Source organism: Prionailurus viverrinus, chromosome B2 (genome assembly GCF_022837055.1).
Source record: "Prionailurus viverrinus isolate Anna chromosome B2, UM_Priviv_1.0, whole genome shotgun sequence".
NCBI lineage: Eukaryota > Metazoa > Chordata > Mammalia > Carnivora > Felidae > Prionailurus > Prionailurus viverrinus.
In genome coordinates, this window is record NC_062565.1 from 62,774,201 (window position 1) to 62,789,373 (window position 15,173).

The 15,173-nt window shown below is 35.3% G+C and overlaps 1 protein-coding gene across 3 annotated transcripts in view; it reads left to right on the forward strand.

The window, feature by feature from the left end:
• ADGRB3 (adhesion G protein-coupled receptor B3) overlaps window positions 1-14,902 on the forward strand; it is a 724,938-nt gene extending 710,036 nt beyond the window's left edge. For 2 of the 3 annotated variants that reach the window (XM_047860848.1, XM_047860847.1), the window contains exons 30-31: window positions 3,695-3,799; window positions 14,327-14,902. In XM_047860848.1, the coding sequence (XP_047716804.1) occupies window positions 3,695-3,799; window positions 14,327-14,515 (294 nt within the window). In that variant the 3' untranslated portion in view covers window positions 14,516-14,902. The remainder of the gene's footprint in view (window positions 1-3,694; window positions 3,800-14,326) is intronic. The other variant, XM_047860849.1, reaches the window with a different exon arrangement.
• Window positions 14,903-15,173: the final 271 nt, after the last annotated feature.

Genomic DNA, 15,173 nt, shown 5'->3' on the forward strand with positions numbered 1-15,173 from the left:
GTTAGGTTGCTGGTCCTCTCAGGATGGGGGTTCATACACAGCTTCAAAACATGTCATAATAACCTGAGTGCGAGAGAGCATTACCTAGCATTTCTCTTTACTGCAAAAGATACCTATGTTATTTGGCAGGTATTATAACTAAAGCAACCTGAATTTTATATATAGTGTCAATTAGAATATGTTTTTTTATTTAAAAAGAAAATATACATGAGGTGTAGTTTTATCATCTTCACAAGGTTTTTAGAAAATTGAGTTTTTCACAGAAATCAATTTCTTTGGGACACAAGATATGTTTGGGTCACAAAAGAACAAAAAAAGTGAACAGATACTTAAGGTGAGTAAAATCCAAAAGTAGCCATTAAAATGGACCAGTAGGATATATTGTATAGAAACTTCTAATTAGGTGGTTAAGACCATCAAAGGCATGTGTGCTGCAGATAAATAATTATTCAGACAAATAAATAAGGGGAAACCCTTATTATTTATGGAAACTAAAACCACAGCATGTTTTTATCCCAAAACATTGCTGGGTTGGAAACTCTCCAATATTCACCGTGATACTGTCTTTCATATCAATGGAAGCTTCCCCACTACAAAAGCTGAAAGGTGTACTTAAGTCAGTGAACAAGAAGGAATCATGCATGGAAATCAAACTGAGCCCATGACAGATATGTGAGCTCTTGATTGGCAGCTCTTATGTGGTACTTCTGTCAGAACCATCAGGCCATCATTGGTATGGTGATTTCTGGCTGTGCCAAGGTGACAATTTCAAATTAGAATTGAGGCATGAGGATGTATTTGCAATTAATGTATCTAGGTAGGAAGGGGCCCAGATTTCAGCATCCAAATTTTTCTTTCCATCATTCTGTGTAGAACATTGCAAATGTTTTTTGGTTATATAAAATTTGAGTCCACCATATATATTTGTGAGTATGTTCTAGCAACATAGCTCCTCAAAATAAAATCCGCTCAGTTCAGAATCAGCTGTGGCCTATTCAGTCAATAGGATTATAAAAAGTCCTATCAATTAACATATCCTAATTGCCATGGGATATATTTAACACTTTGCTTCATTAAACATGCTTTATCCAATAGAAATAGTTGGTTGCAAGAGACATAGAGCGACTTTGACTAACAGAAGAGAGTTTTGTTGGAAGGATATGGATGAACTGACTTAGCCAGCAGACATTAGGGACCTTCACTGACATTTCCACCACCATGACAAAGCATAACTCCCTGGTGCAAAGTTGGGTCTCTCATGATGAAAGGTAAATGGAGACTGCACAGACAAAATCATCATAGGCCCACCTTAAAATGAGGAAGCTGTGCCAATAACATCAATTATCTTACAAGAAAATGTGTTTCTCGTCTTTGGAAAACAACAATCTCACTGAGGAAAGGGCATAGGATTAAAAATTATACTAGAAATTCTATGAATTTTATAAAATGGAAGAGAGAACAAACAAGATGCAAGAATAACTGATTTGAGAATTTTCAACTTAAAAAAGAGTATGTAAAAATTTGGGAATCTGCCTCCCTTGCATTTATTTTAGCGAATTCCCCTATCACTTACTCTCATAGCCACACCATTTCTTTTACTTATCTCAGTTCTAAAATAACACGTATTTGAGTTCTTATGTGATTAATGCCTATGTCCTCCATTACATACCTCAAGCTGTAAGAGGGGAGAGACTGTACCGGATTTTGCACACCATTGTTACTTCAGCATCTAGCACAATCTGTGGTGCTCATGAATATGTATTAACTGACAGAACAAAGTATCTTTAGAGAAATGTCAGTAGCGTGACTTTAGTCCTACTGCACCCTAGCAGAAAATAGCTACATGGTAAGATTCATTATTATGAAAAACACTATTTGTAGTGTTAGAGCCACAGTTAATATTCTGATGACTATAGTTTTGTTTTAAAGGTATTCCTTGTAACACAAATCAGCATTTTAATCAGTGTCTTAGGCCCTGGTACTGCAAGGGAATATTTGAGTCCCCAGGGATAGAATGTATTTCATTATGTTTGCCAGTTTACATGGTCCTCAAAATCCCTCCACTGAATTGCTTACGCAAATCCTCCCTCTCATAAATCTCCATCAGCCATTGCTAGTCAAATTATGTTTGCCTGGTGTTTCTCTGTAAATCCTGCAAATCTGTTTCCTGTACTCTCCCCAAAACTGATGGGAAGTTAATCACTCTGTAATTGCTTGCTATGTTTCATGTCCTCATCATGAGTAATGTTGCCATGTTCTCATCCTCAACCACCTGATTTGTCAACAGCCAACTCCTAGAACTAAGAGGAGCAACGATGAAAATAATTTGGTTAGAGCAAGACTTAAAATGTCGGAATTCTCTCATAAAAGTAGGCTAGTGAAAATAGAACAAATTAGCTAAACAAAGTATTGCCTAACACAGATTCATTAAATATAGGAAATTAAATTTGGCATAACAGAATAAGACTTTTTCAAGTATGTTAAAGATTTAATTTGCATTTCTCTTTTGCCTTTTTTTTTCTCAAGGAGATAGTGTTCTCTACAATGTCTTTTTAGAAGAAAACCAGGCATTATAGATCTTCCCCCAAAGATATATTTCTTTTCCTTTTGAAAATATTTGGTAATTAAAACAATAAACCACATGTTCAAATCATAGCTGAAGCATGAATATCATACACCTCCAAAACCCACATGAGCAAATGGTGAGTTATGAAGCACATGCTTTACAATACTATAAAATCTTACGCAAACATGGAGTCACAATCTTGGAAAATCACTTAAATATTGATTTTTAACTTTTAAAACCAAAATTGAAGAAGGCATTTTCTCCCTTAAAATAACACTTGTAAATACAGGGGATTTATTATCTCCTCTGTAAGCTGCGCTGTAATAGAAAAAGATTCAGTGCATGATACTTACCCTGAGGTCATTTTTATTTAGGACTCTATTTGTTGAGTTACGATGAAGTTGGGAGACAAGGATGTAGCCAGGGATGAAGAGTATTAAGATATTTGTATCAGTGATTTGAGAAGCTCATCAGCTACACAATTTATGCTCTGAGTCCTTTCATTAAAATTCCGTACCATCTCGTGAACAAATATATGAAACCTATGGGTCAGATTTTCCTTCTGCAAAGCTCAATCATTATTCAAGGAAAGTGTAAGATTTTAGGTTTCACATATATTTCAGACACTTTAGTGCTTTGAGTCAGCCTTAAAAGGCAGTGCCTGGGAGTTTGCTCCCCCTTTAGTACAGCCGGCTAGGATTTTAGTGTTTATGGAAATAAAACATAAAAAAAGTAATATTTCCCATGACAAACATTGAGAGACTTGGGTGCTTTACAAGTCCAAATTTTTAAATATTTTTTTATATTATAATTTTTTGTAAAACAGCTTTAACTTTGAGTGATGAAAATCTTACAGAGGAATGACTGCTACATTTTTAATGCACCCACAAGAGAAAACTATGTTTTGGTAATCTTGTAAGTGGAAATAAAGCCAATTCTTCATGTTTAAGAAGTGCTGAGTAGGAAACAAGGATTGGCTGCAACTTATTTGCATTTTTGGTGTCTTTGGGGACTTCCTGGTTCCTGCCAAACTTGATTTTCCTTATTAGTTAAAGTGAACATCTTAAAGCTCGTTTTAAAATGTATAAATCAAATTAGAAATGATAATGATTCTGTTCTCTTTTGCAGAAGGTCATGCATACAAGGAAGAGGCATATGGAACTCTTTCAGGAGCTGAATCAGAAATTTCAAACTTTGGACAGATTTCGGGATATACCAAATACAAGCAGTATGGTGAGTACACTTTGCCTCATCAGTGCCCGGCACCACACTGATGATGTGGCATGCCAGCTCTTATCCTTGCCCTCCAGGAGCTTTTAATTGTCTTGTGAACCCAAAAGTGGCATACACAGGGAAAAAAAAATAATGTTCCGAACTGTATTTTGGAATGTACTAAGAAACAAATTAGGAATGATACTCTTTAAACATTTTTATTCATATTTTAAACATTTTCATTTATAAGCTTTAATTGGAATTAGTTATACATCAAAAATGTGTTAGGTTCACCTGGTGCTTTTTTCATCATTAAAAGTCAGTTAATTCATATACTCAAATAGTTTTTCCATTTTCATTTGAATGTCTGGTATTTTAAGGTCATAAAATGTGTGTGTATACACACATAAACTGTGTATATATGTTCATATATATACATATGTATATGAATATACACTGTTACCTGAAACAAAGTATTAGGGTTTGTCTCCAGTAGATTCACTTGTTTTATGACAAGAATTTTGAGAAACACATCAACATTGGAGACTTTGATTGTTGATTGAACCATTTTCTTCTCATTCATCTGCACTACTACAATCTGAGTATTAGGAATTCATCAAATGGTATTTTGCAGTTACCATGTGCATGGCACAATCATAGCTCCAGAGAAGGCTATGTAATTATTTGTGAGAGCACTGGATGGGGAGTCCAGAAATCAGTATACCAGTGAAAAGCTCAACCAAGAACTATCTGATCTTGAGCAAGTGACCCAGCTCAATTTTTCCTAGATTGAACATAGAAATAAATAATTAATTAATGCCTTCTTTGGTTCTCATAACACTTTCCAAAGCAGCTAGGTTAAGAAGCTGAGAATCAGCTCTACCTGACTGCCATCTGACTCCACTGTTTCTCACTCCAAAAATAATGCTTTTGCTCTGCCTTATACCTTTGCAGCCCTCCCCCTCCTCCCAATATATATATATGGTATATATAAATCACTCTAAGAGATGTGGTGTTTGATCACCTTCTAACTCTAGTGAGTCTTGTATATGTGTGTTATGAATCTAAGTCCTAGCTTCCTGATTAGTAACATCAGCTTATGAGAACAAGAATTTACATAATTTTGTTTTCTTGTATTCCTCTCAGTACTGGTACAATGCTAGTCATGGTAATTTATCAGTACATAGCTGCTCTTAATTTATTGAATGTTTCTGATAGTTCCATCTGTGTTTGTTAAATGAAGATTATAAGAAATACAATAGACCTTAACTCTTAATTAGTCTGTAAATAATTAACATTTATATCAACCTATTTTTCCTCCATACAGCAAAAACCATGCATTATTTGTTATCATCAACACAATCCTGGGCATATAGAAGACACCTATATGTAATGAGTGGTTCTTTCTTATCTACTCTTCCTAATATTGGGCCGTCAATTTTTAGTTTGCCAGGCAAATGAGAATTGCACCCTTGAGATTAGACCTAAACACATTAGCTACTCATTTTGGAATATTGAAAGCTAACATTGAAATAAATTGAAGAAACGTCATTTGTTTAAAAAAAGGAGAGGGTTATGTTTACAAATCTGAAGGCCTTATGCAACAGCTACAGCTGGCTGACTGCTATAATATGATTGTAATTTCCCCTAGTTGTATGGTCTGGGTATTAAATCATTAATGGCACAAATATCTGTATCTCAGTTTCCTGACAACCAAAATAGCTTACTAATTACACTACATCCCTGCAGCAGCACGCCTTTTCTAGAAAAGATTTATAAATATTTATCATTTGGGAGGTTAGGAGTGGGAAGGATAGAGTTGTCATTGCTGCTTGACTATTGTCCTAAATATCTGAGAACAGAAGAAAAAAAGAGTTCCTTATTCAGTTTTGATTAATAATGAACATGTGAGTGGGTTCATTATCCTTAATTCAGTCATAATTCGTGTGGCACATTGCTAATGAAAAATTGCATAATTGGATACAGAAAGACATTTTCAAAACAAAAAATCTCAAAGTCTTTTCCTTTTTTTTTTCTGGCTACTAACTCACAACACCTGCCTAGCACTGCAAATGATGGTAATTATGTAGAATTTGGGGAATCAAAGGGAACCCAAAAGACCATTTAGTCCATTTCCCTGCTTCCAGGCAGGACAACATCTAAATCACACTACAAAGAAAAGGTGGTGTTAAAAGAATTCTCTTATTTTGAGTGTGTCTCACAAACTATTCACCAGTAAGATCTCTTTCCCCCAAGAACTTCTCCAAATTCTTGCTTTTTTAAAATATAGAATAAATATATTTTCTTTCCCTTGTCCCCAGAATTGGTAGGTTGGAAGAAGGAAGGAAAGAAAGAAGAGAGAAAGGGAAGGAGGAAAAGAGAAATGGACAGATGAAGGAAGGGAGGGACTTGCCCAGAAGTGACAGCTAGTCTGCTCCTGGACCCATGAACTATGGAAAATTCTCAGGTGGCCCTGATGTGGTCCAGCTGGCCCTGAATTCTCATATTCAGCTAACATTCCATTTCTGTGTATACAGCCAAAGACCAAAATTAGCATTGTTGGAAGCTTCATGTATGTTGGCTTATATTGAGTTTATAATTTTTTTATTGGGGGACAATTAACAGCATTAGTTTCAGGCATACAACATAATGGTTTCATATTTGTATATATGCAAAATGGTCACCCAGTTGATCTAGTTTCCTCCTATCAGCATATAAAGGTATGAAATATACAATATTGTTGACTATTGTCACCATTCTGTATATTACATCTCCATGACTTATTTATCTTAGAAGTGTGTACCTTTTGACCTCCTGTTCCCATTTCAACTTTCTCCCAAACCCCCTCCCCACTGGTAACCAAGCTATTCTTTTAATTTATTAGTTTTGTTTCTTCATTTTTTTATTGTACATATAAGCAAAATCATATGGTATTTGTCTGACTTATTGCATAAGCATAATGACCTCTAGTCTATACATGCTGTCACAAAAGGCAAAATTTCATTCTCTATGAGTAGTATTTCACTGTGTGTGTGTGTGTGTGTGTGTGTGTGTGTATGTGTGTGTATATATATACATCTTCTTTATCCATTTGTCCATAAATTGTACACTTGGGATGTTTTCCATATCTTGGCTATGTAAATAGTGTTGCAATGAACATAAGGGTGCAAAATGTCTTTTCAAATCAGAATTCTCATTTTCTTCAGATAAAGACCCAGAAGTGGAATTGCTGGATCATATGATGGTTCTATTTTTAGTTTAGGATCCTCCACAGTGTTTTCCATAGTGGCTATACCAATTGACATTGCCACCAACAGTGCATAAGCTTTCCTTTTTCTCCACATTCTTGCCAACATTTTATATTTCTTGTCTTTTTGATAATAGCCATTTTCACAAGCATGAGATACCTCATTGTGGTTTTGGTTTGCATTTCCCTGCTGATTAGTGATGTTGAGCACCTCACCTATTATTCATCTGTATATTCTTTAGAAAAACATGTATTCAGAACCTATGCCCATATTTTTGTTGTTGTTGTTATTCAGTGTATGAGTCCTTTATATATTTTGGATGTTAATACCTCATCATATGTATTATTTGCAAATATCTTCTCCCATTCAGTTAATTTTTTATTTAGTTGATGGTTTCCTTTGCTGTGCAGAACCTTTTTATTTTGATGTAGTACCATTTGTTTATTTTGTCCACTTTGTACCATTGCCTTTAGAGTCAGATCCAAAAAAAAAAAAAAAAATATTGCCAAGACCTGTGTCAAAGAGCTTTCTGCCAATGTTTTCGTCTTGGAGTTTTATGTTTTTTAATCTTATTTTCCAAGTTTTTAATTCATCTTGAGTTAATTTTTGTATATGGTAGAAGACAGTAGTCCAATTTACTTATTTCACATGCCTCTGTCCAGTTCTTTCAACACCATTTCTTGAAGAGACTGTCCTTCCCCCCATTGTCTATTCCTGCCTCTTTTGTTGTAAATTAATTGAACATATAGGCATGGGTTTATTTCAGAGCTCTTTATTCTGTTTCATTAATCTATATGTCTGTTTTTATGCCAATACTATACTGTTTTGCTTACTATAGCTTTGCTATATAGTTTGAAATCAGGGAGAATGAGGGCTCCAGCTTTGTTCTTTTTACTCCAGATTGCTTTAGCTATTTAGGATCTTTTGTAGTTCCATATAAATTTTAGAATTGTTCTATTTCTGGGGCGCCTGGGTGGCGCAGTCGGTTAAGCGTCCGACTTCAGCCAGGTCACGATCTCGCGGTCTGGGAGTTCGAGCCCCGCGTCAGGCTCTGGGCTGATGGCTCAGAGCCTGGAGCCTGTTTCCGATTCTGTGTCTCCCTCTCTCTCTGCCCCTCCCCTGTTCGTGCTCTGTCTCTCTCTGTCCCAAAAATAAATAAACGTTAAAAAAAAAAAAAAATTTAGAATTGTTCTATTTCTGTGAAAAATGTCATTGCTCTTTTTTAGGGATTATATCAAATCTATAGATTGTTTTGGGTAATATGACATTTGCACATTATTAATTCTTCCAGTCCATGAGCATGGCATATCTTTCCATTTATTTGCATCTTCTACAATATCTCTCATCAATTTCTTATAGTTTTCACTTTGTAAGTCTTTTACCTCTTACCCCTATTTATTCCTAGATACTTTATTCTTTTTTGTGGAGTTGTAAATTGAATTGTTTTCTTGATTTCTCTAATAGTTTGTTGCTAGAGTACAAGAACACAAAACATTTTTGTGTATTGATTTTGTATCCTGCCACTTTACTGAATTTGTTGGTTGTAAGTTTTTTGGTGGATTCTTTATGGGTTTTTTTTGTTTCGTTTTGATTTTAATTTTTTTTTTTTTTAGAAAGAGGGCACTAGTAGGGAAGGGGCAGAGAGAGAGGGAGACAGAGGATCCCAGGTATGCTCAGCACAGAGTGCAGTGAGCCTGATGCAGGGCTGGAACTCAAAAACTGTGAGATCATGACCTGAGTCAAAGTCGGGCACTCAACTGACTGAGCCACCAGGCACCTCCTTACAGTTTTTTACTCATAATTTTATGGGTTTTTTTCCAATGTGGATGTTATTTATTTCCTTTTCTTACCTAATTGCTTCAGCTAGGACTTCTAATAGTGTATTGAATAAAAGTGGCAAGAGTGGGCATCTTTGTCTTGTTCTTGATCTTAGAGGAAAAGCTGTTAGCTTTTTACCACCAAGTGTAATGTTGGCTGTGGGCTTGACATATATAGCCTTTATTATGTTGTGGTACATTCATTCTATAACCACTTTGTTAAGAGTTTTTATTATGAAATGATGTTGAATTTTTTTAGATGTTTTTTTCTGCATCCATTGAAGTGATTATATAATTTTTATCCTTCATTTCATTAATGTGGTGTATAACATTGTTTGATTTGCAGACATTGAACCATCTGTGTCTCTGGAATAAAGCACACTTGATCATGGTATATGAATGATCTTTTTAATGTATTGCTGAAAATTCATATTGCTAATATTTTGTAGAGGGTTTTTACATCTGTGTTCATCAGGGATAATAGCCTGTAATTTCCTTTTATGTGGCATCCTTTTCTAGTTTTGGTATCAGGGTAATACTGGCCTCATGAGTTTGGAAGTGCTCCCTCTTTTTCAATTTTTTGGAAGAGTTTGAGAAGGATTGGTATTAAATCTTCTTTGATTACTTGATAGAATTTACCAGTAAAGCCATCTGGTCCTGGACTTCTGTTTGTTGGGAGGTTTTTGATTACTGATTCAATCTCCTTGCTAGTAATCAGTCTATTCATTTTCTATTTCTTCATGATTCAGTCTTGGAAAATTGTCTGTTTCTAGGAATTTTTTCATTTATTTTAGGCTGTCCAATTTTGTTACATTTGTTATGTCCAATTTGGCATATAATTGTTCATAGTAATCTGTTAGGATCGTTTTTTTATATTAGTTATAACATCTCCTCTTTTATTTCTATTTATTTGAACCCTTTCTCTTTTTTTCTTAGAACAAGCTCTTTGTTTCATTGGTTTTACTATTGTCTTTTTTCATCTCTATTTCATTTATTTACACTCTGATCTTTATTTCCTTCTTTCTGCTAACTTTGGGCTTTGTTCTTTTTCTAATTCCTTAAGGTGTAAAGTTAGAATGTTTGAGATATTTCTTGTTTCTTGAGGTAGGTCTGTATCCCTGTGAACTTCACTCTTAGAACTGCATTTACTGTATCACATAAATTATGTTTTATTTTAATTTTTGTCTCAAGGTATTTTATTTCTTTGATGTTATTTTTGTGACTGATTTTCTGTTCCATACAATTGTGTTCTAAAAAGATGATTTCAGTCTTCTTAAATTTATTGAGACTTGTTTTGTGGCCTAACAAATAACCTATCCTGGAGAATGTTCCATGAGCACTTGAGAAGAATGGGTATTCTGCATGTATCTATTAAATCCATCTTTAATGGGTCATTTGAGGCTGATGTTTGACTTTCTTTCTGCATGATCTATCATTAATATAAGTGAGGTGTTATAGTCCCCTAGTATAATTGTATCATTATCAATTTCTCCCTTTAGGTCTGTGGTAATATATGCTTTATTTATTTACATGCTTCTAGGTTGGGTGCATAGATACAAATTTATATCTTCTTTTGGATTGACCCCTTTATCATTATGTAATGCCCATTGTGTTTTATTAGTCTTTGTTTTAAAGTTGATTTTGTCTGACTTAAGTATAGCTACTGCAGTTTTTTCGTGGTTTCCATTTGCATGAAACTTTTTTCATCCCTTCACTTTTAGCCTGTGTGTCCTTAAACCAGAGGTGAGTCTCTTATAGGCAGCATAAATGTGTCTTGTTTTTTTATCCATTCAGCCACTCTGTCTTTTGGTGGAAGAATTTAGTCTATTTACATTTAAAGTCATTACAGATAGGTATGTACTTAATTGCCATTTTATAATTTGTTTTCTGCCTGTTTTTATAGTTCTTCTTTGTTCCCTTTGTCTTCTCTTGCTCCCTTCCCTTGTGGTTTGATGCTTGTCTTTAATTTTACGTATCTACTATAGGTTTTAGCTTTGTTGTTACCATGAGACTTACACGTATCAGCCTATATATGTGCCAGTCTACATTAATAGCAAGTTAAGTTTGCACACATTCTAAAATTCTACATTTTTTTAAAAAATTTTTTTTTCAACGTTTTTATTTATTTTTGGGACAGAGAGAGACAGAGCATGAACGGGGGAGGGGCAGAGAGAGAGGGAGACACAGAATCGGAAACAGGCTCCAGGCTCTGAGCCATCAGCCCAGAGCCCGACGCGGGGCTCGAACTCACGGACCGCGAGATCGTGACCTGGCTGAAGTCGGACGCTTAACTGACTGCGCCACCCAGGCGCCCCTAAAATTCTACATTTTAACTGCCTCCCCCCGACATTTGATGTTTTTGATGTTACATTTCACATTTGTGTGTGTATGCATTCCATAACTAATTGCTGTAGTCATTATTTTTACTATTTTTGTATTCTTGGTTGGGATTTTTGCTTTCAGCACTTTGAAATGTTGTTTCACTTGATGTTGTCCTATAGGTCCCTTAAGCTATCTTCACTTTTTGATTTTTTATGTGTGGTTCTCTGTTTGGTTGAGTTCTACTGCTGGATACAGTAGCTCTTCACAACTAAAGCAGCATGGGCCTCAGACCTAAAGGGTGTCCACACATTTGTGAACAATGGCAAGAACCACAGTACAATTGGGAATACCATAGGAGGCCAGAGGAGATGAATAAGAAAGCCAACCTTATTATTACCCAGTAATAGAACCTCTCAGAAATTCAATCAGTCATATATTGGCAATAATACAGTGAAATTAGAGTCTAGACATTGTGACAAAGTCTTAAACTCATCATTTTAGTTCATGGATCCATGGTGCTTGATCTTCAAAATATAAATGGAAAATTGCATCTGTTCCAAACATAGTGAAATCCCTGTTTTCAAAGCAAATGAGAAAATACCTTGATACCTTGAATTTTTTTAGGACTGAACTAATTGAACTTTGTCAAACTAAGGATTCCCAGAAAGCTCCTTTAAGACACAGCCTTTAAGATGGATAAATCCTTGCTGTGGCTTGATTCAGCAGAATTCACATCAGTGAACCTTTCAATCAGTGATTGATTATTCAGGTCACTATAGTGCCCTGAAATGTTCAACCATTCCCTATTGCCTACAAAGTAAATTCCAAATTGAGTGCCCTGGAATACATTGTCCCTTATGATCTGGCTTTCAGTTCACCTTCTACCTAGTTATTCTGTTCTTTTTCATTCCACCTAAAATAAATTGTTCTCAGAGTGGTCCTATTTGCATGTTCTCTGGATTTTTACTTCTCAGTATGCATGCCTGTTCAGCCACCCAACCTCCAATCACACGTCTTTATGACCAAGCTCATCCTTCTATGATAATTCTAATGTCACTTTTCTCAGAAAGGTTTATATGCTTTCCATAAAAAGAAGCCTTATCTCCACCCTTATCTGCCCTCCTTCCACACTTTTCCTAGATTATAGACACAGATATAACTATATATTTTACACCTTCATTTAACTATAAACACCTTATGGTAAGTATTATTATATATAGTAACCATTTATTAAATACTGGGTGTTATGCTAGGCCCCTTAACTTTTTTGTTTTTGCAACCCCACTATATAGGTAATCTGCACATGTTGCCAATTCCTTTGGCCCACAATACAAAGTATATCTCTGTTCTGCCAACATTAAAGTTGAGGTTCATGGAAACCAAGTCAATTACTCAGAATTACCTTCATATGAAACAGAACAACTGGAATTTGGATCTGCGCGTGTCAGGCTTTAAATCTTATGCTTCCTAGCGAACCATGTTGGTTTTCCATCTTTATTCTCCCTAGTGTCTAATATCATGCCCAGCACAGAGCAGCTGATAAATATTAGTTGAAGGGAGCAAGGAAGGAGGGGGAAGGGAAGAGTTACAAGACTATACAGTTCATAATACTTTAGGATAATAGACTAAATCAGAATTAATCCCGTGCACATATCCTAAAGGTTAAAATTTTATCATGTCTTAACAAGTAGCTATTTTCTTGTATGTCCTCATGATTAAGGCTAATAAGTGTTAAAAACTATCTAATGTATTGAAGGGTATAATTTAATTTCTAGTTATGATAAATATTTCTATAGTTTGTCTCTTCTGTTGATCTATACTTGAGAATGATTTTTAATATGGTCAGGGGAACCCAGATAATCATTCCAGTACCTGTTTTATGTTCCCCCTGCTAATTAATTACAGTCAGTTGAAGGCTAGAATTTAGGGTAGAAGGGGGAGGAATAAAGGACACATTCAACAATTATAGCTGGTTAAGTGTTATAGTCTAACTTGGTCTAAAGAGAATTCAGTCATGATTTCCTTCTTGTTCTTTGATGTTATTCAGCTTAGTCTATCACATTCAAATTCCCTCATTTTACAGAAATATTTAAATAACACTATGTAAAATAAGTTCACTGCTAAATCTTAGCAAAATATCAGGCTATAGAAACTTTGAATAATGTCTATTCATATTTATTGAGCCCCTACAACATGGAAGGTCTGAGTGGAGTCATAATTAAGCAGATCTTAAATCTTAGGTAGTAAGAGGGTGTGTACTGTGAAACATAATGAAGGCTGGCCTGTGGACATTATTTAAAACCCCTTATATTGCTGGATATATTTTCCAAATATCTGTACTCTTTGAAGGGAAGAATGATTTTTGCTAAATTAGTGTGCCACCCAAATATATAGAAAGTTGTGGGAACTTACAGCAGGGAAGAAAATAGATTACACAAGGGACACAGTGGCATTTTAATATTCTAAAAAAGGATAATTTCTTGAATTTGGATCTGTATGTAACTAAGCAAAGTTAATGAAATTCAGTTATGGCCAGTTTGGGGACTGTTTTTCGTATTACATAATACGCCTCATTACATATCCTCAGATTTTGTTTATCTCACCAAAGCTTCAGCCAAAATACTTAATTTTTCTACATCTAAATGTTTATTTATTTTGAGATAAAGAAGAAGAGAGAGAATCCCAAGCAGGCTCTGTGCTGATAGCACAGAGCCCTATATGGGGCCTGATCCCATGAACCGTGAGATCATGACCTGAGCCAAAATCAAAAGTTGGACGCTAAACCAACTGAGCCACCCAGGCACCCCAAATTTTCTACATTTAGTCTTAACACTAACGCTCCTTCCTACCTGAGTATAGAGCTATACTGACATCTCACAAGACACTGAAAACAAAACATCATCTACTTTGCCTTCCAAAAATGATTCCATTCCTTTGATTAGTGGAAAATTTTAGAATAACATAAAGAAGGTGTTCATCAGTTTGTTCAATGAAAGAAAACTAAAATCAAAACCATTTCCTGCAGCTGGCCACAATTTCAAATCATCTCTGAATCATACAAACTGGATTAAGGTCACAAGCATGCTGTCTTCCTGGGAACTTCAACAAGTGGCAATCCTTGTCATCAGATAAATGACTTTCCTCTCCTCTCTTCTCAACAGGAAAACCCAGCACCAAACAAGAATCCATGGGACACTTTCAAAAACCCCAGTGAATACCAACATTACACCACAATCAATGTCTTAGATACAGAGGCAAAGGACGCTTTGGAACTGAGGCCAGCAGAGTGGGAGAAGTGTCTGAATTTGCCTCTGGACGTGCAGGAGGGTGACTTTCAAACTGAAGTTTAACAAAGTCAAAATGGACTGAGGTGGACATAAAAACATTTCTTGCACTGACACTTAAGACTTGGGAAGCCTGACATTTCTATCTGGACAGTGTGACTATGCTCTGTCAGGACCTTCATGTGCCAAGTGTCAGTGGTGTTTGCGTGTGGGAACTTCTCACTAGTGAGGCTAGTGGAGAGAGGACCAGGTGTACAGTTCTGACCATCCTGTGTTGTAAGTACCCGTGGAATGGATTTGTAAGGTAATCTTTATAGATAAACCTCAAGCAACGATTCATGTTGTGACCGCTTCATATGGTTTAGTTTTCAAAAAACTTCACCATGAAGCACAATGTATATATTTATGCAGTTTTTAAAGTTTATAACAGTCTGTTTGGCCATTACTACACTTTTTACTTTATAATATAAAAGCAAAGTTTTTGTCATTAAATGAATGTTTGTTGAGCTACATTCTTCATTGCTTTAAATGCAATAAAGTAATAATCTCACTTTTATATGAATAATATATTTCACATCTTTATTATTGCAGTTTTCTCTAGAAAGCTCTGAGTAGCTTTCTCTGCTGCAACTGTGTATAAAATATTTAAAATGTTGTATGGTGTAAATAAACTTTTGTCTACATATCAGTTTTTTAGTGCATTTTATTTTGGATTTGTTGAACA